This window comes from Terrapene carolina, unplaced genomic scaffold (genome assembly GCF_002925995.2).
Source record: "Terrapene carolina triunguis isolate 2854851 unplaced genomic scaffold, T_m_triunguis-2.0 Scaffold714, whole genome shotgun sequence".
NCBI lineage: Eukaryota > Metazoa > Chordata > Testudines > Emydidae > Terrapene > Terrapene triunguis.
Genome location: NW_020665065.1, coordinates 8289273 through 8316485, shown reverse-complemented (window position 1 = coordinate 8316485; position 27213 = coordinate 8289273). Strand labels below are relative to the sequence as shown.

The following is a 27213-nucleotide window of genomic DNA, read 5'->3' as shown; positions in this document are numbered from 1 at the left end:
GTGCTAAGTTTGCCCCTTTCTTCCTGTGCTTAGAAAGGAAATACATTCATGACCTCAACAATAGTTAAAAAAAGCTGAAAGGTGTTTATTTTGGCACAATTTAAAAATACCCCGGTACATTAAATATCAATCCTTTGTCCTTGAATTAACCATTTATAGCTCAAGACTCAGTCATCAAGTGTTCAATAAAGCTAGCTGTATGGGGGAGAAAACAACAACTCCACAGTATGCATTTAACGTGACAGTGCAAAAAAAACCCTAAGTAGGTTCTGTCCAGGGATCCAGTTGGGTCAGACAGCATTAATGTGATCTGAACAAACTACAAAGCCCATGGGAATAAAGTTTGCTGTGTTTGAAAAGTTTGACAGAAAGCGACGTTAGCACTGAGAAACCTGAACTCTATCTTGGGGGTGGGGGGGAGGGGGACGAAGCATCCGATACTTGGCACTAAACTGTTACAGTGATGCACTTGAGGGACAGACAGATACAGACATGCAGCAGTGACATGGGCCAGTGACAGTCCCCACACAGCAATGGAGAGAATGACCCATCAATGATTTATGTATGGAAAGAATTGATGAGCAGCTATGCCATGCATGGATGCAGTTTCATTGACAGATTCATAAGCAGAAACTCCCTCCCATTAAAGATGTAATATCTTTGCATTGTATCATTGCATAGTTACTTCTTTCTCCTATAAAGTTAAGTTGTTTCCGACACTTTGTCAGTTCATAGCCCCTATGTCTTCCTACCACCTCAAAATGTCATTTGTATCAGAGGTAAATCCTATTGATACATAGAGAACAGACATAAAAAGTAACTGGCAAAACTGCTACCTCCTGGTTTGGGAATAGACAAACTATACACATACAGTACTCAAGAATGGAAGCTTCCCCTCTCAAACGGCCTGACTTACTGTGGCTGTTAAGTTTTAGCAGACAGAAAAAACAGCAATTAAAACTAGGTTGGATTTAATCAAACAGGGGCGTCAAAGTGATTCAATGTGTGTGGCTAGCAGGCCCTGCTCCTTCATAGTTTCCTCTTTAGCCCCACTGTCTTTGACCTCACTGGAGGAAAGCTGCAAAATTCTCCATTCTTCCATTCTCAGGAAAGAAATGCAAACAGTTTACACTGCATTAAAATGTGCATAAAATAGATATCCAATAAAAAAGACTAGTAGCTCCTCCCTGCCCCCATCCCAAACCTTACTCTATAGCTTTGAACAAGCCTCTGGCCGGAGGCAGAGAGGATATCTGAATCATGAGGTTTACACTCTCCACAGTGGTGTCACATTGGCCAGAGACAGCTACTTTAGCATTTTTAAAGATAAGAATCAATTGTTGTGTTCTTGAAATCATGATGGCTACCACTGGCTGGTGACAAAAATCCACCATGAGTCATTTCCTCTAAAGAATCCATTGTGATAGTGAGGTTTAAACAAAGGCAGGTGGTGTGTGGGGGAACTCAAAGGCTAAGGTGCTGATCTGTAGGCCTTATGTGCATGGAGGATTAGATTGGGGAAACCCTTACTTGTGTTGGTGAGAATTCCCATGACAACTCCAGTTGAAATCAATGTGTGTAAGTGCTCAGGGTGGCTCAACCTAGCTTAGAGAGTGTGCCTTCCTTTAGACCGCAACAGCCACCCTCATGAAACGCTGGAATGAGGGAAGGCTGGGTGTCTCAGTGGGGCAGAAATAGCAGCTTATCAACCACAAAGCCACAGCAAATGGATCCTCACGTAGGGCCTGATCTAAACATCCATGAAATTCACTGGAGAAACTTCCATCAACTTCATGGGCTTTGGATCAGACCCATACTGACCACAGACTTCAGCAGCACTTAGGATGACAATATCTGGAGACAGGTGGGTCTAAACCTACAGTTAAAAACCATGGTCCTCTATGACTAAGAAGCTGAAGAAGATGCTTCTGAAGGCATCAATTTTTGCATTGAGATACTTCATGTAAAATACATTTGTATTTTCCTGCAGCATTAAAGCCATGGCACTTAGAGTTAACATTTACAAACGTGTCCTTTAAACAAGCCCACCTCCAAAACTCCGTGTTGACGTGCTGCACTGAGGGCTTCTCCTCCACAGCCAGACAGCTGACCACAATGAAGGAAAAAGGATCTTGCCAAAGCTGAAAGTGTTCCAAAAAAGGCAGATTCTTTGCAGATTTTAACATAGCTTCTGTTAGGAGACAAATGAAACCACAGAGCTGGAAAAGGGCTTTTCAAGCCCATCAAAGCAGTTCACAGAACTGGATATATCCTATAGTCATCATGTTTGCATTAGTTCAACTCCTCTGTCCACGTTTGGCACAAACCCATTTGACACAGTGGCTCGGCTTGTTTTTCGGTTAGCGGCTCCTGACATTTTCCTGGCATTCCAGTGGCTACAGAAAGTTTCGCCAACACTGTGCATATTTACTAAGTCCTCAGGTAAGTTTTGAAGGCTAAACATTGCTGACCCTGGTTTCTGCAGAAGGGATCATAGCGGTGGATGCAGACATCACTAACGATCGCTCTCGTCTGACGTAGCGTGGCTTTCGAACTGAAAGGGTGGGTACAGACACACAGTTAGCAACTGCTATCTAGTCACGGCTTCATAACTAATTCATAATTAAACAAGTCAGCCAATGATCCGAAAGTGGCTATTGTTGTTCTAGAATATAGAGAAGAAAATTCGACCGATGACTAAATATTAAGAAAGCCCACTAATACACCTCTTCTGAAGGAAGCACTTTAGTTACTTATTGAATTGGGTGCTCATTGGATACCAGTGTTTCCATTATTATTTCCATTTTCAGCCTTACAAAGATAAGCCACATATTATTCATGTTTTATGGCTATAAAAAACCAAGGCAGAGAGGCTAAGACACTTGCTCCCAGTCAGGGTCTCAGGGTCAGAGCCAAGATTAGAATACAGGAGTTTCTGGCTCTATCAGATTATATCTCCCTGAAGCCCAAAACAAATTCAGACAAGGGCTTTGTCTACACTGGCACTTCATTGGCAAAACTTTTGTTGTTCAGGGGTGTTAAAAAAAAACCATACACACACCGCCAAACGACAAAAGTTTTTCTGACGAAAAGCGCTGGTGTGAACAGCGCTCTCCTGCCAACAACGCTGCTGCCGCTTGTGGGGCGGTGGAAGTTTTTTTGTCAGCAGAAGAGCTCTGGAGAGCTTTTTGTTGGCAGCAGCTACGCTACGAGCCTTTTAGCGGCATGGTTGTAGCAACACAGCCTTGTCGCTAAAAGCCTCGTAGTGTAGCCGTAGCCTTAGAGTCAGCATGCTGCCTGCAGGAAGGCCTAAAATTAAGATTGTGGTAATAAAGATTTAAATCTTAATTCTTGCATTTTAGATTTAAAAATAATCCGCATACACCCACACAATGAAAGTAAACAGTTTGGCTTGTTTAAAAAAAATTGGCTTGTTTAACATCCTCCTCCCCCAACATTTTACCCAGTTCCTGGAAGGCTTGATTGGTCTTCCTTTAAAGTCAATAGGAGTTTTGTCATTGTCTTCAGAGTACACAGATCAGGCATATACAGTAGAATTGCAGAGTTACAAACACCAGAGTTACAAACTGACCAGTCAACCACACACCTCATTTGGAACCAGAAGTACACAATCAGGCAGCAGCAGAGAACAAAAACAAAAAACAAAAAAAGAGCAAATACAGTACAGTACTGTTAAACATAAACAACTAAAAAAAATAAAGGGAAGTTTAAAAAAATTGACAAGTTAAGGAAACTGTTTCTGTGCTTGTTTCATTTAAATGAACATGGTTAAAAGCAGCATTTTTTTTTTGCATAGTAAAGTTTCAAAGCTGTATTAAGTCAATGTTCAGTTGTAAACTTTTGAAAGAACAACCATAACATTTTGTTCAGAGTTACGAACTGTTCAGAGTTACGAACAACCTCCATTCCCGAGATGTGCGTAATTCTGAGGTTCTACTGTAAAGCATAGACTAGTTTTCAGTAGTGTCCTGATTAAATAATTGGATATACCCTATTAGGCAGTACAAGTTTCTTTGATACCTACATGTGAAATAAGCAAATACCGTTTTGTAATATTTGCAATGTTACGTATCACTGAATTTGCTTTTAACTGTGCACTGTTTTCAGAAATACTTGAAACTTGCTTACGTTTTTATTTGACAAAGAGTGATTGATTTCACCCTCTCCCATGTTCTGAATGGAGAAGTAGCCAATATGATTCTGTTTCATTAAGCTTTCTTGTTTGCACATCAGCATCACAGACAGCTACAGCTTTGAGAATAATATTTGTTAGCGTACTGATGCTTTTTTTGGTGGCCTGTGTGTCTGCTTTTTTCCTGCAATTCTCAGGAGAGGTTTCTTAAGAATAAATAAAGGCATCCCTAGAATGGATTATTTAATCATACACTCAGCACTACTTGAAAGGACGTGCATTTAAAAAGAAAGAACGAAAAAGGACCGGTTAGATGAGCACCAATCCAGAGAACGGGTTACTGCCTGAACTTTTCATGCTTATTAAAACAACTCTGCCAACTCCTGCACAATTTTCATGTTCCAAACACCATGTAAGTGTCATTTGTTTCAAGAGGTGTGACATTCAATCCAGTGAGCCTGAAAATGAGCCACCCAAGAATCCTCAAGATGTTCCAGCCCTCAAAACATGTCCCACTCTGAATAATTCATTTTTTGAACACCTCTGAAAACCTGAACACTCATCCATCTCTTTCTAAGTCATCTATCGCCTAGCTGCCAAAGATACCATTAAGGAAGCAGCATTTCTACTAGATAATGTAGTTGTCCATGTTAATTACTGAAATGACACCCGATTAACAAATGCTAATATTACAGACATTGTCACACTTCTGTCCCCTGAACAGACTTTGTAGTTTGAATTTTGGAGTTTGTTTATATAGATACATATATCTGTACTTACTGGGTATTCCTGGCACTTCCACAATGAGATTCAGATTTTGGGGGATATTGCTAGGTAGTTTTGTATTTCTTAACTACAAGCTAACAAGGACAAAGAAACAAAAAAGCTACCAGAGCAAGTTGTTAAGAGGTGAAAATATTCACAGGAAAATTTAAGGATCCCTCAAACATGGAACAGATCCTTACCTGAAGAAGTAGGTGGAGGTATCATTGATGCCTGCAGAACAGAATAAGGATCAAGTCAAATATAAAAGATCTTTGCATTTTCTAATATTACAGAAATTAGAAGTGGACACTAAGGTTACAATTATTTGTAATAAGCAAAATGCCCTCACTTGTGCTACCAACTCCTTAAAAGAATCAAATTTAATATAAATTCTAAAAAATCTATTTTCTCATTATTAATGCTGTGTTTACTTTTGCATTTTTCTCGGGATGGACAACAAACTTGTGAGACTCGCTTTACTTTTTTAGTCAATTCTGCTGCCAATTTCTTGTATGCCAATACAATGCTGCAAAGTTTGGGCTATAAAAACTGCAGGGGAATATCTGTTTTAAATGGTTCTGATTGGAATTTTTAAAAGTAATTCAGGGACAGTTCTTTTTAGTTTAGGTTTTGTAACAGTTTCATTTCTATAAAATTCTAGTTTGGGCCAAAAATGTGACCTGACAGTATCCCTATAAATAATTAACACTATTTGAAAGATGTGTTTATGTCCGTTAGAAGGAATGATTTTACTTACTGTTTCACTGGGCTGCAGAACTGATGCTAAAGGGGAAAGAGACAGGCCATTATTGTTCTAAAAGGTTGGAACTGTTTGCTTCAATTGCTTATGTATTGTAGAAATTCTTCACAATGAACAATCTGATAGGTCCAATATCCCAACCAACACTCGAGGGAGAATTCTCCCTCCATTGCTTTGGAGGAGACATCCGTACAAGAGTATTTGGAAATCAGAGCACGTTGCCCAGAAGATGCTTTTGTGCATTAAGGACACAGGATTCTCAAGCTCTCCAGGAAACAGTTATTTTTACAGGGTTAAATCAGTTCTTATTTTGCTCCCTGAGGAGGCCACCGGAGCATCACTTTGCTTTGAAGGAGCTGCCATGGAAGGAAAGCAGTAGAAGCTAGCTGTCAGTGCGTGAAGGCAGCAAATGGTGTGGAGATAGAAGGATATAGCAGTCAGAAGCAGCAGAAGAAACTGGGAGATACCAACCTTTACTGACAACAAAGCAAATAGCCAGGCAAAATGAAATTCAGCCTGGCAGAAATCCTAAGAGATTCCCTCCAGTAGGCTCTTAACTCTTCTCCCTCAGATAAAAACCTCGGTTTCAACATTGTGACATGTTAGCACAAAAGGGAACTAGCAGCACAAAAAGTGGAAATTCTAGTCTAGATGTTGTTAAACAGCACAAGTTTGGTGACCTGCCAGATTAGATGTCACAGCATGATAGCTCTTGACCCACTTATAAACACCCAAAGGAAGACCTGTGGTACCTAAATCTATTGAAAGAAACTTGTAAAAACAGGTTTCAATTTGTCAGTTTTCATGATACTAACAGTTTCTTTAGCACAAAATAGCTTAGCATCTAGGTGTCTATTATTGTACACTTTATATTAAGTGCCACCAAATTCACTGGAACTGTGCTATGCAATTAAGGTTACGTGTCACTTTGATCTCACGTTCCTCCTTGCTTGTGTATTGCTCTTATTTACTGATTTCTGTTGAGACTGTCTTGTTTTGAATTGGCTCTGTTAGAAGCTAAATCGAGGTGAGGGGGTACCCAGCTGATCAGTGGATGGATCTGACTAAGAGTAGCTCATTGTTAAACTGGTAGAACCTCTTAAGTGGCAGCTATTACATGTGGGGTTGACAGAGAAGGGGTCGGGACAAGTAGAGAAATACAGATACATTTCTATATTATTTCAAAATTTACTGTGCAGAAGTTGAGCTACATTATATTTACACACTTGCTCCCTGACCAGGAAAGGTTAGGGTGCAATAATGTACACAGAATTGTTTTACACAGATTCTGCAACTGAAGAGAGAGTGTGAAAAATCCAGCTGACTCCATAAAAATTACATATTGGGCAAAATTTATACCTGGTATAATTCTACTGGCTTTCATGAGTTACCACAGGGATGAATTCAGCTCATTAGATTATAGCTACACAGCTGCATTTCAGATTTACATTTCTTTCCAATATTGTTCTACAAAAGCAGAAACCAATGGTGGGCAGGGGAGAGCTCGCAATAAAATGAAAGAATTCCTGTCATAAAACGTGTCATTCCTCTGTTTCTGGGGCTCCCAAATAATCCCACGTGAAACACAGAGGCAAGTGTAGTGGTTAGAGCAGAGGAATAACCAGGAATCTTTGGTTCTCTTCCTAATTCTGCTGCTGCTGCCGCATCTTGGGTAAATCCCTTGTCCTTCTGTGCATCAGTTTCCCTATCTGTAAAGCTGGTATAAAACAACAGTGTTGTGGGGCTTAATAAAACTTTCCAAAGTGCTTGGAGTGCCTCGGATGAAAAGTATTATTGTCAAATTCTCTAAAAATGCTGCCTGTCCACATAGCATTAGTGTGTACCCTAGATATAGACCATTTAGTACCATCTAATGCGAAGGGCTGGATTGTTGGACCCTTTGAAACCATAAAATAATTCAACTGGTGTTAGTCACTGATGCTGCACAAGAAGCATCCATGCAAAAACTAAACTGAAAATAGATAAGTTCTGTATTGCCACAAAAAATATACATAGAGTGCAGAGGAAGTGTTTACTCCATGTATAAGAACATAAGAATGACCATTCTGGGTCACAACAATGGTCCATAAAATCATAGGACTGGAAGGGACCTTGAGAGGTCTTCTAGTCCAGTCCCCTGCATTCAAGGCAGGACTAAGTATTATCTTGACCTTCCCTGACAGGTGATTGTCTAACCTGCTCTTAAAAACCTCCAATGACAGAGATTCCAAAACCTTTCTAGCCCAGTATCCTGTCTTCTGACAGGGGACAATGTCAGATGATTCAAATGAAATTAACAGAATAGGGCAATCATCAAGTGATCCATCCCGTTATCCACTCCCAGCATCTGGCAGTCAGAGGCCTAGGGACACCCAGAGGAGTTGCATCCCTGACCATCTTGGCTAATAACCATTGATGGACCTATCCTCCTGATGAACTTACCTAATTATTTTTTTAATCTATTTGTGGTTTTGGCCTTCACAACATCCCCCGGCAACAAGTTTCACAGGTTGACTGTGCGTTGTGTGAAGATGTACTTCCTTTTGTTTGTTTTAAATCTGCTGCCTATTAATTTCATTGGGTGACCCCGGTTCTTGTGTTATGTGAAGGGGTAAATAACACTTCCCAAGTCACTTTTTCCACACCATTCATGATTTTATAGACCTCTATCATATCCTCCCTTCGTCATTCCTTTTCCAGGCTGAGCAGTCCTTGTCTTTTTAATCTCTCCTCATATGGAAGCTGTTCATAAGAACATAAGAACAGCCATATTGGGTCAGACCAAAGGTGCATGTAGCCCAGTATCCTGTCTTCCGACTGTAGCCAATGCCAGGTGCCCCAAAGGGAATGAACAGAACAGGTAAGCATTAAGTGATCCATCCCCTGTCACCCATTCCCAGCTTCTGGCAAACAGAGGCTAGGGACACCATCCCTGTCCATCCTGGCTAATAGTCATTGATGGACCTATCCTACATGAACTTATCTAGTTCTTTTTTGAACCCTGTTATAATCTTGGCCTTCACAACATCCTCTGGCAAGGAATTCCACAGGTTGACTGTGCAGCTTGCAGGGATTTCACTTTTTGCACTGTACCTTTTAATTTCTAACTTCCTCAATTTTGTGTACTCCCACACTCTGAAATTAAATGCTACAGTATTGCGCTGCTGTGGTGTTTTCCCCACCACAGGGATGTTAATATAATTAAATTTATGGTCACTGTTACCGAGAGGTCCAGCTATATTCACCTCTTGAACCAGATCCTGTGCTCCACTTAGGACTAAATCAAGAATTGCCTCTCCTCTTGTGGGTTCCAGAACTAGCTGCTCCAAGAAGCAGTCATTTAAGGTGTCAAGAAACTTTATCTCCGCATCTCGTCCTGAGGTGACATGTACCCAGTCAATATGGGGGAAAGTTGAAATCCCTCATTATTATTGAGTTTTTTATTTTAATAGCGTCTCTACTCTCCCTGAGCATTTCGTAGTCATTATCACCATCCTGGTCAGGTGGTCGGTAATATATCCCTAGTGTGATAGTCTTATTATTAGAGCATGGAATTACTATCCACAGAGATTCTATGGTACAGTTTGGTTAATTTAAGATTTTAAAATTATTTGATTCTATGCTTTCTTTCACATATAGTGCCTCTCCCTGACCAGCACGACCTGTTCTGTCTTTCCAATATTAGTATTGGAAAGTATTATTGTGTCCCATTGATTATCCTCATTCCATCAAGTTTCTGTGATGCCTTTTATATCAGTATCATTTAATATGAGGCGCTCTAGTTCATCCATCTTATTATTTAGACTTCTAGCATTTGTATATAAGCACTTAAAAAGCCTGTCACTTTTTAGCTGTCTGCCATTACATGATGTAATTGAATGGGCCTTTCTTTTCATTTGACTGTTTCTCATCAGATCCTACCTGTATTTTATCATTTTCCATCCTCTCCTCCTTACTAGGACATAGAGAATCTCCATTCATAGATCCTCCCTCTAAGGGATGTGTCTGTTCGAACCACGTGCTCCTCTGCACCTGTCGGCTTTCCCCCAGCCCTTAGTTTAAAAACTGCTCTGCGGTCTTTTTAATTTTAAGTGCCAGCAATCTGGTTCCATTTTGGGTTAGGTGGAGCCCATCCTTCCTATATAGGCTCCCACTTTCCCAAAAGTTTCCCCAGTTCCTAATAAATCGTAACCCCTCCTCCCTACACGATCATCTCATCCACGCATTGAGACCCTTCAGTTCTGCCTGTCTAACTCACCCTGCGCGTGGAACTGGAAGCATTTCAGAGAATGCTACCATAGAGGTCCTGGACTTCAATCCCTTACCTGGCAGGCTAAATTTGGCCTCCAGGACCTCTCTCCTATCCTTCCCTATGTCATTGGTACCTACATGTACCATGACCACCGGCTCCTCCCACACATGACACATAAGTCTATCTAGAACCCATACCTTAATCATTTTTGTTGCCCTTCTCTGTACTTTTTCCATTTCTAATATATCTTTTTTGAGAAGGGTCAACCAGAACTGCATGCAGTGCTCAGTGTGTGGGCATACCATGGATTTATAGAGTGATATGATGATATTTATGGTTTTATCTATCCCTTTCCTAATGGTTCCTATCATTGTTAGCTTTTTTAATGGCCACTGCACATTGAGTGGATGTTTTCAGAGAACTATCCACAATGACTTCAAGATCTCTTTCTTCAGTGGTAATACCTAATTTAGACACCATTATTTTGTATGTATAGTTGAGATTATGTTTTCCAATGTGCATGACTTTGCATTTATCAACAATGAATTTCATCTGCCCAGTCACCCAGTTTTGTGAGATCCCTTTGTAACTGTTCGCGTTGGACTTAACTATTTTGAGTAATTTTGTATCATCTGCAAATGTTGCCACCTCACTGTTTACCTCTTTTTCCAGTTCATTTACACATATGTAGGACTGCACTGGTTCCAGTACAGAAGTGCACAGAACAGATTACAATATGTACATTAAAAATAATGTAGAACATGGAACTCTAAAACATATGGAAAAGGTTTTGGCCTTCTCTCAAATTCCCAGCTAAACTGTAAATAAATGATGAAACGGAGAATGACTAAGAAACACTTTACCTTTATTTCTTCTGTAGAACATATTTGGAAGTTTATTGGCACGTTTGAGGTAGAAGAATGAAGCCACAGACAGTATCAGGAATAAGCTGATGAAGAATGTCCCTAAAATGAGAGAGGCTGCCACTTCTGGGCCCCCTGTGAAATCAGAGGAAATAGCCGGTTATTTACTAGAAACCACTAAGATACAAGGGGCAAAGGGATTTATTCTCCCATCACTGCTATAGAGAATACAGAGTAAACTTGCTTACATTTAGATGAGAGAAGAACATTTCTTTTGTGTATCAAAATATCAAACAGAAAACCTCATCAAAATTATTAGGAAACATCCTCCAATACTAATTTTCCTGTGTTTTAGCCTCTACCTACACTATTTTAATTATGTTTTCCTGAAGATATCCACAGATTATTGTCCCAAGTGTTTCCTTCTTTATCCTTTTCAAACCTGCGGTTGCCAGGCATTGAACAAAAGTGGATTGGTAACCAAAATAATAAGAATACTTAAGGTAAATTTAAATTGCCCAATACAGGATTGAGTCAGGCCATTGGTCATTAAATCTGGTATTCTGCCTTCAAAATGACCAATCTGTAATACCTCAAAGGGAAGATAGAAACTAGCAAAAAAATTTCTCCAGAACATTTGCTCAATTTGCTTAACTTATTTTGTTTAAGGTCATGATCACATGAGGTGGCATAGATTTATTTTACGAAGCAGAGGAATGCTGAAATTCTTGTGTTCCGGACACAGAAACAGCAGATACACCACATCTCTGGTATTTACTGTAAATGGAATACAAAGACTTTACTTCAGTACAAATTCTGGCTTCATTCTGTTTTTAATTTGCTTCATTCAAGGTCAGGGACAAAAGATGTTAAATGAGATTTTAAACACTTGGCATAGTGAGATTTTTAGTATAACACTACATAGATTGTCTTAAGTTCCCAAAGCTATTCCCTAGATCTTGCAATTCCTTTTTTTTAAAAAAGCTATATATTAGTCCTCAGTTTCCCTGGGCAGGATAGCTCTTCTTCTTTACCATTTGGGTACAAGTTTCACAGGGCCAGATGCAAAGGCGATTTACCTCTATTACATCACACGTAGTATAAAAGGAAATAAGCAGCACTTGTTTTATACTCATAAATGAATTAGAACTTGATTGCGAAACCAGGAATCATGAGGCTCACTCACATCCAAGAGCCCCCACTCCCCTTCTGTGCAGATCATAAAATAACACAACAGGGCATCTCCGGTGGGCTCTGCCAGAGAAATACAGGGATACAATAGCAAGAGGTGCTGCAGGTCAAGATTTACGTGCACTGGCAGAGCTGTCTGGAAGGAGCTTGTATAGCATCCAACTATATGTGAATCTTGTTAATGGCTATACCATTTACGCTCTCACTTCATGAGCATTCACAGTAAGTGGTTATTCTAGAGCAGATCACTGAATCACCTTGTCTGGGATCTTACCTCCAGTAGTGGGCCATACTTCAGCAATCTAATTATTTTCAATTTATATTTGCTTGCAGTACAAGTGAAACAATACATGTAAGGAGTGAAGTTGAAGTAACTGGTATAGTTTACAACCAGCTCCAGAAACAAAAAGTTTCAAGCCCTAGAACAGCCAGTCAAAGTCATCAGGCATCAGGTCTAATTAGAATTGGCAACTGGCATACCAAAAAAAATCCCACAACACTTGCTGCAGCATCAGGTTTAAAAATCAGCTGGCAAGTAACTGGCATAACTGTTTCTCTCTGAGCAAAATGCATCATGACCAAACACCATCCGGCAGAAGAAGTGCAGTTATCTCAAAATTTGGCTTTTTAAAAAAACATCATAAAAACTCCTACAGTCTCGAATAATTAACAACTCTAAAATGGCTGCTACACTTAAAAATATGGGAGAAAACATCTCACCGAGATTGTATCAAATGCTATGTTGTCAAGTGTGTGCAGATGACAACAGGAAAAGCTCTAGAGTGGCTACCCCCCAATACAAGACAATTCCATTTACTTACCTATATTCTGTAGAAAGGGGGTTACGGTACTTATATTCATTTGAAAATTCATTCCTCTGGTACCAGCTATATGGGGAAAAATGCATTTTTATGAAGCATTAAATTCAGCGCAGCTTTAGAAAAGGTTTTGAGTGACATAAGCCATCATATCATATCTGATGCCTGGTTTCTCTCATGAGATAACAGCGCCCCTACCACTTCCCGGGAGAAATAAAGAAGAGGCGCATGATCACCCTCTTCTGGCAAAAGTGTTCATTACTGCATTGCCCTTACAGGAAGCCTCTCAAGCTCTTCCGCTAGTTTTGCTAAACAATTTATTAATTAAATGAAATGGACTGCTCAGAGGTAGGGTGACCAGATGTCCCGATTTTATAGGGACAGTCCCGATTTTGGGTCTTTTTCTTATATAGGCTCCTATTACCCCCCACCCCCATCCTGATTTTTCACTTTGCTGTCTGATCACCCTACTCAGAGGAGAACAAAAATGAGAAATGGGGCCTCTTACATATGGGATAGTGCAGTCCAGCTTCCCGAATAAAAGAGCTATTTGAGGTCTGAAGGAATCCTTAGTATGTGCCTATGGTAAATGCCTGTTTCTGAAAATAGTGATTAAATCATTCAAGAAATTCAATGTTAATTATTTGTCTGATGCAAGTTTGTTTGTTCTTAAAAAACAACAACACATTTTGGTATTTGTTTGAGTTCTGCATGTTACGGATACTGAGAGTTCTTAAAAGCCACAGAAAGATATGGGTTGGATATTGCATTTGATTGTAAAGATCAGATATTCTAATACAGGGGTCGGCAACCTTTCAGAAGTGGTGTGCCAAGTCTTCATTTAGTCACTCTAATTTAAGGTTTCGCGTGCCAGTAATACATTTTAACGTTTTTAGAAGGGCTCTTTCTATAAAGCTATAATATATAAACTATTGTTGTATTTAAAGTAAATAAGGTTTTTAAAATGTTCAAGAAGCTTCATTTAAAATTAAATTAAAATGCAGAACCCCCCTGGACCGGTGGCCAGGACCCGGGCAGTGTGAGTGCCACTGAAAATCAGCTTGTGTGCCGCCTTCGGCACACGTGCCATAGGTTACCTACCCCTGTTCTAATGTGTAAACAAAAGGTGTCTAAAGAAGATTAGGAGACAAAAGATCATAGATTACGGGATGCTGTGCCTCACACTGCTCTACAGTGTGCCTCTACTGGTTGATTTCAGGAAAGTTCTGACGGGTTTTGAAGGGGTTGTCACCCAAAAGGTACAGTAGGGGCTCTGAGAATGATGGAAATTTCAGAGAAGAAAACTAGGAATGGAAATCCTCAGAATCTTTTACGGGACAGTCTTGGTTGAACTGAATGTGTATAAAGAGGCCCCAGTGCAAAAAAAAAAAAAAAACTGGACCGCGGATGGCAGATGACTTACTATTTCTACAATCGGTCAGATTGTAAGTTGACGCAACAGAAGTGGTTTCATTCTTGCATTTAATGCAACTGCTACTCCCATCCTCATTCCACTCTCTGTAACAACCTGCACAAGAACAAAATGTACACTGAGCTGTAAATGGCATGAGAAATGTCAGGAACATCCTTCTAGTCTCCAGAATCAAGCATCTGAGAACACAGGCTTCCTGCATAAAATGTCTCTTACTTACTACCATACTACACCAAAAAAAAAAAAAAAAAAAAAAAGCTTTAATTTCTAATGCGCCTGCTGCAACAAGGAAACAAGGTGTTATCCTACATATAAAGGACATTAAGGAGAAATCAGTTACAAGCAAGCACATGCTAGGAGGTTATTTTCATGTAGCTCCATTCACCATTTAGTTTTTTAAATTATGAAAAACAGGAAAATTTTCCAATCCCTCCATGCCATCCCTTAAAAACTCCCAGAAAAGAAGGAATCTCCCTGCTTATATTTTTCCTGCCCTCTCCGGGTCCCCATCCGGCTAAAACAAGATTTAAGACCACGTCTGTGTATTATATCACAAGCTAAGGTAGAGAGAGAGGCATAAAGATGCTAAGAACCAGTAAAGGAGCTCCTGCATCAGGATATATTGGACTCAACCCTGTCAGTCACTCGAGGGCTAGTAACGAACAATATGAAGTTGGCCTATAATACAGTATTTTTCTATTGCCCAAACTTCTTTGGTATTGTATAGTTTGCATACAAGGACTCAATCCTGTTTAAACTATTCCATGACAGGTAAGTGGGGTCTTTTATATCAGCCATCCTACCAATGAAGGCTGAAAACTGATTAAATTTGTGTCTTCATTGATATCATGTGTCTCTCAATTTATGTTTAAAGGCACAAGTTTCTATCTTTGATAAGACAGGAAAAAAAGTTAAGGCACGTCTTCAGCACTAACTTTATTTAATAGAATAAAGCAGTAGTGGCTTCATTCTGTGTCTTATGACCCAGGAGCCGGATGATTAGAAGGATATTCCTGCTAAATCGTGTTACAGTCTAGATCAGGGGTTGGCAACGTTTGGCACGCGGCTCGCCAAGGTAAGCACCCTGGCGGGCCGGGCCAGTTTATTTACCTGCTGACGCGGCAGGTTCGGCTGATCGCGGCCCCCACTCGCCGCGGTTCGCAGTCCTGGGCCAATGGGGGCGGTGAGAAGCGGCGCGGGCGAGGGATGTGCTGGCCGTGGCTTCCCGCCGCCCCCATTGGCCCGGGACGGCGAACCGCGGCGAGTGGGGGCCACGATCGGCCGCACCTGCTGCGTCAGCAGGTAAATAAACTGGCCCGGCCCGCCAGGGTGCTTACCCTGGCGAGCTGTGTGCCAAACGTTGCCGACCCCTGGTCTAGATTCTAAAGCAAAAACTCAGTATGTAGGCTAAAATCCAGTCCTCCACAGCCTTTAGCCAAACTGGAATCAATTATTCCATGAAGCACACTATTAGTAAAGCACTGATTGGAAAACAGCTCTGCTGGTAGGTTTTCCTCCGAGGGAAGCTGCACATTTGATGCTCTTAGTAATAAATTACACCTGACATTTAATCTAAACACAAACACACCCACTGTAAGGGCAAAGCCTTTCTATAGTAAATAAGAAGAAAGCAACAAAGTATTTTATCTGACACCAAGATTTCAGTAGTTTAACATTTATAGCATGATGCAAGAAGATGTGAATCTATAAGATTTATGGACAACAGTTTGTGCCACATCTCAGATCATTTAAGAACAGAAATGAATGTAGTAATCATGTAATGTTTAAGTAACTGAGCAGCAAAGCATTTAGCTTAGAAAAATAATGAACCTTAAGATACCTTTTAATATTTAATATGAGGAAAAGACAGAACCCATGGTTTTAGTCATAAGAAAGAAAAAACGTGATTTTCAATTCTTTAGTTCTACAAAGAATCAGTAATATTGAAGCATATATGTTATCTTACCGATCTTGAGTCTAGAACAGTTTGGTTATTTTTTAAAGCTTTCCACTTCACCTTAAACAAAGGTGGATTTTTACAAACATTAGATCATCTTTTCTCTTGGCATTGTTGGAGAATGATAAAAGGAGGTGGGAAATCAACTACTATTTCTCTGAAAGTCTGCTTTAAGTGGCACAAAAGGGAACCCACATCATTTCCTGGTAATAAGAGATAGTACATTTGCATCATATTAGCCATGGCTCAAGTCTTTCTTCCCACCCCCTTAGCTGTATATTACTGTATTTTTGTATCACATGTGCTTGTAAATATTAATTTATAGTACACTTTGTATCATACCACTTTATGGTATGTGAAAACTGAAGAAAAAGTTCAGCAATGCCAGGCTACTATCCTCCCCATGTGAGCATACAGTTTCCATGAGAATTGATGAGAGTTACATGTGTTCATACAGAGAACATTCCTCAAGATGCATGTGTACGGTAACTTTTCTTTCCTTCCCTAATTAATTAGCTTCTGTGTTTTGCCACTGGCTACAGAAAAATGCTCTGGGAATTTCTCTTGGACAAAGACACTACCTGGACTGCACTGGTTAGTGACTGGGCAGGTGCTGTTAGCATCCAATACATCCATACAGCATTCTGGCTGTGAAACCTAAAAAGAAAACATTACAGCACATTTCCCACAGCTCTTGGCTTTATTAAAAACACAGCTCAATCTTATCCAGTACATACTAATGAAAAAGGAACAAATTACAGGGGCAGCTGAAACTGTATCAATGAACACTTCATTGTCAATTTTTAATAATCAGCAGTAGAGGATACAGAACAGGTTGGATTACATCAATGAGATCATTTTGACCAGTCAGCAACTGCCCAAATTAGGGCTTTGCGAACAAATGTAAAAGAAGGTACATGTCAGTGTTGATTTTGGATGGGACCTCATAGAATCACTTTGTAAAAGCACTTGCCAACTTTTCTAGAACAGTGTACAGTTCATCTCCATGGGCTGGATCACTCTCTCCTGAGGTAAAACCCTGGAGGAGAAGATCTCAGCATGGTTGCCATTTTCCCTAATCATTTTCTTTGGCCCTTACAGAACAGGCCATAGGACCACTCAAAAAGCTGCAGATTCCAGGGGGACAGGAGGCCAGGATCATCCATGGTGAGGGTCTGTGCTTCACAGCAGCTCTAACTCCTGGTAGCCCGAGGGACTCCCCAGGGACACAGCTGTCCCAGAAACCCTCTGCGAAAGAGAATCCCCACCAGAAAGGGGACTCCATAGTAAATGTGCGGGATGATGCATGTCTACCTTGTCTCACTTAGTCCTCATTGCTTTCACCTGCACAGATCTTAGACTAGCAGAGAGTGCTCTGTGGGCTCTAGGGGGACTGCTGCAGAGACAGCTAAGCTAGGTCTCCTCTGTGCACAGATCTGAGGGTCCTCATTCCTCCCCCATACTCCAAAGTGAGAATAAGGCTGATTTTTGATTAAACTTCACATTTGCATTGGAGTTTCCTAATTTCAGACAGCACCTTTAGAAAAGGGAGATTTGCATTAATATTGTAGGTGAAAAATATAATGCATGTCAGAATCATGGCAAAAACCAATCTCCTGTGAAACAGCGCCTTGAATAAAACTGCTCTCTTTTTGACATTTATATGCAGCGACAGTAGAACTCAGTTATAAAAAAAAAACTCTCTCACTGTTAGGATGTCAGTACTATAAAGTGAAAGCACTCATTAGAGCACTTCATATTCATGTAAACAAGCCAAACACCAGATGCCAAATTTTAAAAATAAAAATGTGTGGTTTTGCAAAACAGATACTACGATCATAACTCCTCCCTTACAGAAAAGCCATTCTGTCTCTGGATATCCATGTTGCAATGCATGAGAGTGTCATTTAAGCTACACAACCTCTTCCTCATGGGGCTAAAAAAAAATGTTCTGAAACAATATGGGCTAGTGGACTGAGCACAGAGGTGGGAGCCAGGAACTTTGCAGTTTTATTAAATCTGATTTTTTTTTCTCAAAAATACCAAGGTGTTCAAGTCTCAAAACTCACAGATTCACTGAGCTTGGTGGAAAGTAACACAAGATCAGGCTAGTATCCAAGCTAATGGCTAAAGGGTCAAAGTCAGTCTAAACCAACCCAGCACAGTATTTGTTATTACAGGCAGTCATCAATTAATCACGCAAGTGATGAGGTTCAAGGATATCAGGAAGAGTGTATCATTCATCCCTGACCTGGTTGAGATAATCAAACTTGTAATGACTGCGGCAGACTTCACCCAGTTAGTCGAGTGTGGGAGGGGAAGTCAGGGAACACTAAAGAACCAGAAAGGCTCACAGTCAATGAGAAAATAGGCAGCTTGGTACATACAAAGGCTTGTAGGTCAAACTGTCCTGGAGACAGGTTATAAATTTCTGCCCATTCACTGTGTAATAGGCAGCAGCAGTTTCCTGTAACCATGGGCAGCTTTTTAAAGTTGATTTTGGGTTTCCATATTTTGGACTACTTTTGTAGCTATTGTACTGCCAAGCAGCTAGAAAGATTAAAAGCTTTCAAAATCATGATTATCTATGTTTTTCAGAGTGTGACCAGCTGCATGTCTTCTAGCCAGTGGGTTTGTGTCAGGGCAGGGGGGAGTCAAAGCTTTGACAGGCAGTCTTCAGAACAAGTTCACCCTCAAAAGTTGCCAAATTGTCTAGACAGAGCATCCAATCAATACTGCAATTTTGGGGGCTAGATCTTCATTCCTGTTGGGCACGATTTGCTCCGTCAACCTACCATATTGCTCATTGGCAGCAAACGCTGCTTGGAGGAAGGAAAAGCTGATATTAATTTTTACAGGCAAGTTCTGGGTGTGCTGCTTTTCTTGTGATCAGAAAATCTTCTATAAACAGCATTTTAAGGGGGAAAACCCCCACTTCCTTCTTAAGATAATTTAGCATATAAACAGGCAATTTTAACTCCATTTCATTCATAGCAGAATGAAATTTCATGCAGAGCTATGACATATAATACATACCAAACTTTCAGTGGATTTGCTTGTAACTTCAGTTATGAGTCTAGTTAGGAAAAGGATATATGACATTGCCATGCCCAGGAATGAGAAATGTCTAAATAAAAAGAGAGAGAATGGAACACTATATTAAGGACAAAGAAGATAGAATCTCTCTCTCTCTCTCTCTCTCTCTGTCTGCATCCAAAACAAACTTCTGATGAAATGTTAATTTTAACTGAACACAAAGGCTTTTATATTCAGCGTCTCAGAGGAGAAAGACTTACCTTGTTTAAAGGTACAAATTTGAGACACTCAGAATTTTCACTCCAGCTGCAGAGGGGCAGGTTTCTGGATATGGCAGACTGTGTGGTTGCTAGGAAACAAGGAGCCTTATCAGTCTGCTCCAAACAGGGCTATGCAGAGACTATTCCACACCCATGATCTAAAAATCAATGGGATTGCAATACGAACAGTTACTGCCTGGCACCATCGCTGATAAACCTGCCCACAACCACCACCGACTCCTCTGGCTGCAGCACTGAACTGCAAAGGATTCGTATCAGGATACAGAGTAACAGCCCTTCAGAAAGGTAATGCCATAGTTATTCTCCCCAGCACAGAGACCTGAAGTCTTCGTAAAGTTTACAAGTTAAGATGCAACATTAAAAGTTTAGCTAGTTAGGATTTCTGGCCGCAATAATTTAAATTAGATTATTTTGAAACTATCTCCATATAAAGCAGAATGTAGTTTTTCAAACTATTGTTACATACATGTGTCTTCTCTTCCCCACTTTTTCCAGCCAGGCCCAAAATGACCCTAATGGAAGTCAATCCCCTTCTCCCAGTCCTAATAAAGTTTAGCTAACCAAAAACCGTATCCTCAACTCCTTGATCTGACTGTGCTGTTCAAACATTTGCTATGTTATCACCATGTTATCGAAACACTCTACAGGCAATACAGTGTGTGGTAGCCAGACCCATTTTCCTCTGAAATACTATGAAAAAAATAAACTTTCAAAGCAGCCTACCTGCAGGGAAAGTATTTCAGAGGAAACATAAAAGACCTCCCGATTGAAGTTTAATAAGAAGAAAAAGTTAAAAATGATGACTGCAGGCTGAAAGCTCCAGATGGGCCTTCAGCGTCATTTAATAAACCGAAAGTAGTTATTGAAGTGTTGTTGCGTAAAAAGGATCCTGTGGGTGAATTTTAAAATAATTTATGATATTACCGAATTACTATGAGTCACGTAATGCAACGTCGACCAATTATAAAAAAAAAAAAAAGCTAAAGGAATCCACATAAACCATGTTAAACAAATTTGACTTCTATATTGAGAGAAAACCTCCTTAAATCTTAACTTTCATAAGTCTTTCTGTTAATACCAAACGATAAAGTAGTCAGACATACTTCTTGTCCCTAACTCCAAAAATTGGACCAAACGGTTTGGTAGTCTTGTTAGGAAAAGGGTCCACCCCTCACAGTGACCACTACTATAATTAGCCCCCTTCACAGCTCTTTCAGACCTAGAGACTGAGGACTTGAATGGGCTATGGAGATCACACTCCTCTCTTCCTCCTAGAAGAGGTCCCTCCAGTCAGGGATGATTTAAGCACACGGGCAGAGCAAAGTGGGGAAAAGACTACACAGCGTGCTACCTGGTACTGTGGACATCAAAGAATGTCAAGTCTCCAGTGGTGTCAATTCAACAACTTCCACAATTCCATTAGTTCAAATTTAAATTTACACACATGAATAAAGTGGCACCACTGCCAAATGATAAGCAGTCAGTTCAAGATCATTATGTACTTGGCACTATCTGACACTGATAATTGAAGACTCCAGGAAAAGATTGAGCACTTGATTAGACTTGCTGTTACTGGTGAGATTACAGTATTTGGAGACAAAGTGTATGTATCCCCCATGAACAAGATGGTTCTCCAAAATGAGACATTTATAACAAAGAATTAATGAACCTCATGAACGACAGTTACGCACATCTTGCTTCTACGTTATGAAGCGCATGCTGAATGCACTGCATTAGGAAGGGAGATCTTTGGGTCACCTCAAACTATAAAATGGGCTATTGAGGGGAGATACGTCAGAAGAAAAAGTGCATTTGAAAGGATTGGAAAAGATTCAGATTTGGGGATTACAAAATTGGACATCTTTAGGGTAGGATGGAAATAAATTTGTAATTCACAAATAGGTCCCCAAACCACTGGTGAAAATAAGGTATATTATTCAACAGCATGTTTGAAACTTCAATCGCTAGTTTTAATCAAAACCTCAATTATCAACATTCTTCTGAGATTACTTAAGAAGACAGCTTGTCTAGAGATTAGAGTATAGAAACAGGTGCCAACAAATCCTAAATAATAATACTGCCTCTGCCACTTATTTCTTGTACAGCCTTGGGCAAGACACTCAATTTCCCCCTCCTCAATTTACACATTTGTAAATAGAGATCACACTTACCTATCCTCATAAGGGTGTTCTGAATATTAATCTTTGTTTGGTATTATCAAAATGTAAAATGGTTATACAAATCCTAAGAATAATTCTACTTTGAGTATGTAGATGCAGCTTTGTTTCAAGTATAAAGCCTTTCAATAACAAGACTCCATAGGATTTAGTTTAATGTCCTCTTACTGTGACAAGAGTCTAGAAATTCAATCGTACCGGTGAAAGGCAAAATAAAGTACCAGTACACTAATACTATAGATGAGATGCATCCAGTGGTCAAGTCTGAGTGACAAAATTCCCTCTAGTAAGAAAATGGAATAATGGAGATTACATGGGTTTTATCACAAGGCAAGGGTAAACATTTCAAAATGACCTACCTTGTGGAAAAATATTCCAGTTTAAAATAGCCTATGTTTTCCATGTTTTTATAATAAACAAAAAGTTTTAAAGCCTTCGCTTGTAACTCACAGTGCAATGGACAAACAAGATCCAAAAATGTCATAAGATTAAAAAAAAAATAGTTTGGTCTATTGCCCAGACTGTTACCAAAACCAAATCCAAGTTCCTTGTGGGCTATAAGGAAGCATGTACCCTAGAATTTTCAGGTGGTGGTAGACCAGTTTCTCATTTTTAAACACTTGACTCCAAAATATATTCATCACATGGACTACTTATAGAGCTACATACAAAGGACACGTGCACTTTAGGCCACATTTTCAGCTGCTATAAACAGACACAGGGGAGACAACACTACTCTTGGTACTTTTCGAGGCAGTTCAACACTGCAATCAATTGTATAGCTTTAAAAAGCATGTTGACAGTGTTTATAGCTTTAATATTTTGAGTTTCATTAATACATCCAACTCTCAGAAACAGAATTTGTCTATCTTCTATACCTCACGCTCCTCAAAAAGGTAAATATTGCCTCTTTGATTATATATGACTTCCACTGAGAAAATGTCCTCAGCTGTTATAGTCAGATGCTGATCAATTTTTCATCACTTTGGACTCTACACACAAATGTCTGTCAATACTTGCTTCATTAGTATACTAAAGTTAAATATTGGAGAGTCAGAGAAGAAAACTATTTATTTAAATAAGTATTTTCCTGTCATCTAAATATATTTATCTTTCAGGAAAGAACATTTTAATATCTTCTGCACAAGAAAACATCAGTAACTAGATGCTTTCAGAATGACTGGTACTCATTCTTGTTGGACACAAGTTTATGGTATAGGTTCCACACACCTCTTGTATTTCCATCCCTGAAATACATTAGAGTACTAATCAACAGTGAGACAATTACATTTACGGACAGCTACTTGTTCACAGCTGCTAATGATTGTAGTGAAATAGAACATCTTTCCTGCAGCTGTTCCAGCAGAAATAGGACATTGGATAAAAATGCCTTTGAATCTTTCCAGTGAATTGATCTTTCTCCCTCTCAAACTATAAAGGCATCTTTTATATTTTATTTGAACCAATATTTGCTCATAGAAATATCTATTAGCAAATAAATGCAGAAGAGTGGAAACCTGTAAATATATTAAGAATACTTGATCGGATTAGGCATAGGACATTCAGTGAAGCGATGCTGGTAACATCATATATTTTGTTTAAATGAAAAGTAACGCTCATGAAAGGAGTCAGACAGAATTAGAAACTCAAATTTGTTATTAATAAAACAGGTAAAACATATGCAAAGTTCCTTAAACTTTGCTGCCAGTGTTTGGGTCCCTTGTGCAAAGACAGCTTGTAGTAAGTAGTTCATTCTCCATGCTAATCAAAGTGCAAGACAGCCAAATAGGGCACCAACTTTGATAGTAGTTTGTGCTGTGGACATCCATCCACTAGAATATAAATCAAGACCATGCATCTCATTTTACATGGGCCTTTAGCTATCAAATACTAATAGGCTTATTACTAACACCATGGTCAGCACTTGACCAGAGGGAAAAGACTAGAGGGAAAAGACACTGCATCCCCTATGCAATCAGAAATGTAATACTGTTGACTTTAGAATGACATTATAACAGGAGGAGATAGCTTATTCAGAATATAATGCATAATGAAACAAATTACAAGCACCCTGATTGAATTGGCCCTGTCAACACTGGTTCTCCACTTGCGAAGTAACTCCCTTCTCTCCATGTTAGTCTTTAAGGTGCCACCAGACTCCTTGTTGTTTAAGCAAATTAGAAAAACAGTTCTCTGGTGAGTACTACATTTGGCAGGACTTTCACTTTCGGTTTAAAAAAAAAAAGGACACGCAAATTGGAGCCCAGACCATAAGTGCCAACATCCTTTATTTTGAAAACACAGATATTACAATTAAACATTAGTAAGGATAAGTTTCTGTCACAGTATTTTTAGTAAAAGTCAGGGACAGGTCGCAGGCAATAAGCAAAAATTCATGGAAGCCTGCGACCTGTCCCTGACTTTTCCTAAAATACCCAGGGGGGGAGAAAGAGGGGAGGCAAACAGAGTGCTGCCGGGGTTTGCAGCTGCTCCAGCCCTGCCGCTGCTCCTGGGGCAGGGGCCGATCACTGCTGCTCCAGCCCCCAGGGGGCTGACCCAACCTCAGCTGCTGCTCTGGTGGGCTGAGAACCGTTGCTCTGGCGGGCCTGAGGCTGACCTCTGGTCAGTTGTTTGGCAGCCCCAGGGCTGACCGCTGGCCAACTGTTGCAGTGGCTGGTCAGCTGTTTCAGTGGCCCCGGGGTTGACTGGGCAGCCACCGCTCTGCCCAGCGCTGACCACCGGCTAGCTGCTCTGGCTCTGCCCCAGAAGTAGTCCCGGAAAGCCACGGAATCCGTGACCTCAATGACAGAATCATATCCTTAAACATTAGATACTTCCTATCATAAAATGCTAAAAATAAAAACTAAAACCTTAAGTTATTGTCAGCTCTGATCTCATGTGCTCGAATAGGCATGAGCTACATGCTTTACATTTTTACTCAGCAGTATTTATTTGGCTCTTGTAGCCTGACAACCAGAAAATTATCCCTTTCCTGGATGCAGAGGTGCTTCTGTAACTCAAGGTTTATTAAAAATAACAAAACAAATTAAGGATAGTCATTAGTTATACTAGCATAGGTGTATTTTTAGCATTGTGTCCAGTATTAGAATCATAGAATCAGAAAGGACCTCAAGAGGTCATCTAGTCCAGTCCCCTGCACTCACAGCAGGACTAAGTATTATGAAAGAATTGTATCCGCAAGTTTGTTTGTTTTTTTCCAGATACAGGTCAAACAAAAAAAAAAAAAAAAAAGGAAGGGAATGGGTGGTAGAAATTTGGTGCATACATTTCAGGTGGATTCAGTTATCAGATAAGATTTTGAAATTTTATCATCTCCATTCTGCTGCCAAATGCATTTTTAGTTCTGACCTTTAGTTGCTCGTAACTGTCAGGATATCATACAGGCAAAATAAATTAGATCCCAGTTTCATAAACCACATACTTGCAAAGGCCAAAAAACTCTCACTTACCAAATTTTTCAGAGGTTCATACTGAAGTACTGGATCTTCCATAAACGCTTTTTATTCAGGAAGGAGGAATTTAACATGGTGTACTGCTAGGTTCTCATTCATATTGCAAATACATGTAGCAAGACACCTACACAGTAGAAGGACAGGCAATTATTTGGGCTGTGCTTATCACAATCCCTTACAAAGGAAAGCTTTCTTAAAAAAGGACTTGTTTTTCCAGCTTCTCTTACCTGTTTTTCCTGCCCTTCTAACACATACCCATGATAAGGACAGTGCTAGTTTAGTTGGGACCTACAGAGTTGACCTAAGTATATGTGAGGCCTCCTGTAAGCATTGAAACAGACCCTCATTCCATCTACAAGAGTGGAAAGTTACACTCACTTTACGCCTTGTTTCTACTGAAAAGGAGTTAGTTACATGGTTCGAACGTGCCTAAAGCAGCCACTGGGTGACCCAAAACTGCCATCATTGTTCAGTCAGCCAGAAGTTTGCAATAACTGCTTCTACAATGACAATTGTTACTGCTACCTTCAAAGTTTGATGAGAGAAATTAATGTTGGCAGTGTTTTGTTGCCAAAGTATAGTTACATACTCCAGTTACAGGTGCTTTAGAAATGCTTTTAGATACGTACTAAGCCTGCTCTTGTGCAATTAAAGAGATTAAACTGGTAAACACACTTCAAAAAGTAATTCCTGAAAACAAAACCTAAAATCCAGGACTACCAAACTATGATAATTTGAAAAAGTGGGGTTTTTTTTCTTAAGAAGAACATTACAAAAATTCTTTCATTGGAGAGATTCTGTACTGTCAAATCAGCCTAAAAATGTGGGCATTTCCTTGTCTTAGATTTGGTAGAGATCTGATTTTACATAATTTATTTGTAAGGATTGGGAAGAAAAGAGATTTCTATTTTCTTGGCTTCCCCTTGCATACCAAAACGCTGCAACTGCTCCCCGAGTTAAAATGTACAGTAGCTTCTTTGCCAGGGAATGTATTCTCCACACCCCCTATTTTTCTGTGGTTCACATTGCTTGCTAAATATATTACAACAAGCTATTTTCTGTCTGCAGCTTTGAAACCTTTGTGCAACTTCCCCTTCCCATTGCAGGAATTTCACTAATTACTAGTGTTAAGACAGGCATTTGTTTTTATTAAGATTTTGGTTTTTTTAGAAGAATCCTAAAATGAATAATTTTTGCCGTGCCTGTTTTAATGCCAAATTTTAAGTCACATTCAAGCTTAGTTTACTTTTTAAGCCTTCTTCATTCTGATTAAACTAGGTTGAACAAAGCCCGGTAAAATTAATCCCAAAAATGTGAGCCCCCCCACGCCCAGAAAGGTGGGTGTATTGAGGGGGGTTACGGGACAAGGCACCAGGGCCATTTGAATCCCAAATATGTGTCCCCCACTGTCCCCCTTAAAAAAGGTGAGTATATGGGGGGGGAGTTACAAGAAGAGACACTGGGGCATTTCTCCTCCTCACGCCTCATCCCACCAAAGGAAAAAAGGGATATTAGTCATTCCCCATCCTCTTGTTGTCTCCCTGAAGTATAGAAGATGGGGGCCCTTAGCCTTCACTCCGACTTGTCCCCCACAAAATATGGGGGCTTTGGTCTCCCCCCCGACTGCAGTGGGAGGCAGAGCCTTTGGCCCCCCACCCCAGAGAATGAGGGGGGCCTGAGCCCTCATCGCCCCCTCTTTCTACACCCCAGGATGCGGGGGAGCCCGAGCCCTCTCCTTCGCCCCCCACGCTGGGGGACCCGGCAGGCCTGAGCCCCCAGAGCACGGGGCACAGGGGCAACAGCGGAGTATCGCCCGGGCATCGGAGTGACTCTGCACCCCGGGGAGGGGGGTTCAAACCCTGCAGGCCCAGGAGGGATTCAAGCCCCTCTCCACAGCCACCCCCTCACCTGAGTGAGGAACCTCCAGAGCCGCCACCAGCAGGTTCCCTTTCGTACCCCCCGCCCTCAGGCGGCGTCCAGCCCGCTCCCTCCTGCGCCTCCCTGGGACTTGTAGTCCTGCTCTGCCCTCCAGCCCACGGGCTCTGGAGAGTCTCT

At 40.4% G+C, this 27213-nt stretch overlaps 1 protein-coding gene across 1 annotated transcript; it reads right to left on the bottom strand.

The window, feature by feature from the left end:
• Positions 1-998: 998 nt before the first annotated feature.
• Positions 999-27091, bottom strand: CUNH1orf159 (chromosome unknown C1orf159 homolog). Its single transcript, XM_026660135.2, has 9 exons — positions 27067-27091; positions 19228-19318; positions 16773-16848; positions 14226-14330; positions 12806-12871; positions 10794-10928; positions 5676-5701; positions 5119-5149; positions 999-2554 (listed from the first exon to the last, which is right to left on the bottom strand). The coding sequence occupies exons 2-9, from the start codon at positions 19297-19299 to the stop codon at positions 2457-2459; spliced, it is 609 nt and encodes a 202-aa protein (XP_026515920.1). The 5' UTR covers positions 19300-19318; positions 27067-27091; the 3' UTR covers positions 999-2456.
• Between the last annotated feature and the right edge of the window lie 122 nt (positions 27092-27213).

Excerpts from the sequence above, each read along its gene's own strand:
- CUNH1orf159 (XM_026660135.2), bottom strand. The coding sequence starts at position 19,299 with ATGGCAATGTCATATATCCTTTTCCTAACTAGACTCATAACTGAAGTT. Across the intron at positions 12,872-14,225 it reads TCTGACCGATTGTAGAAATA|CTGGTACCAGAGGAATGAAT; the intron begins GTAAGTCATCTG and ends TTCCCCATATAG. Across the intron at positions 2,555-5,118 it reads ACCTCCACCTACTTCTTCAG|TTCGAAAGCCACGCTACGTC; the intron begins GTAAGGATCTGT and ends CCACCCTTTCAG.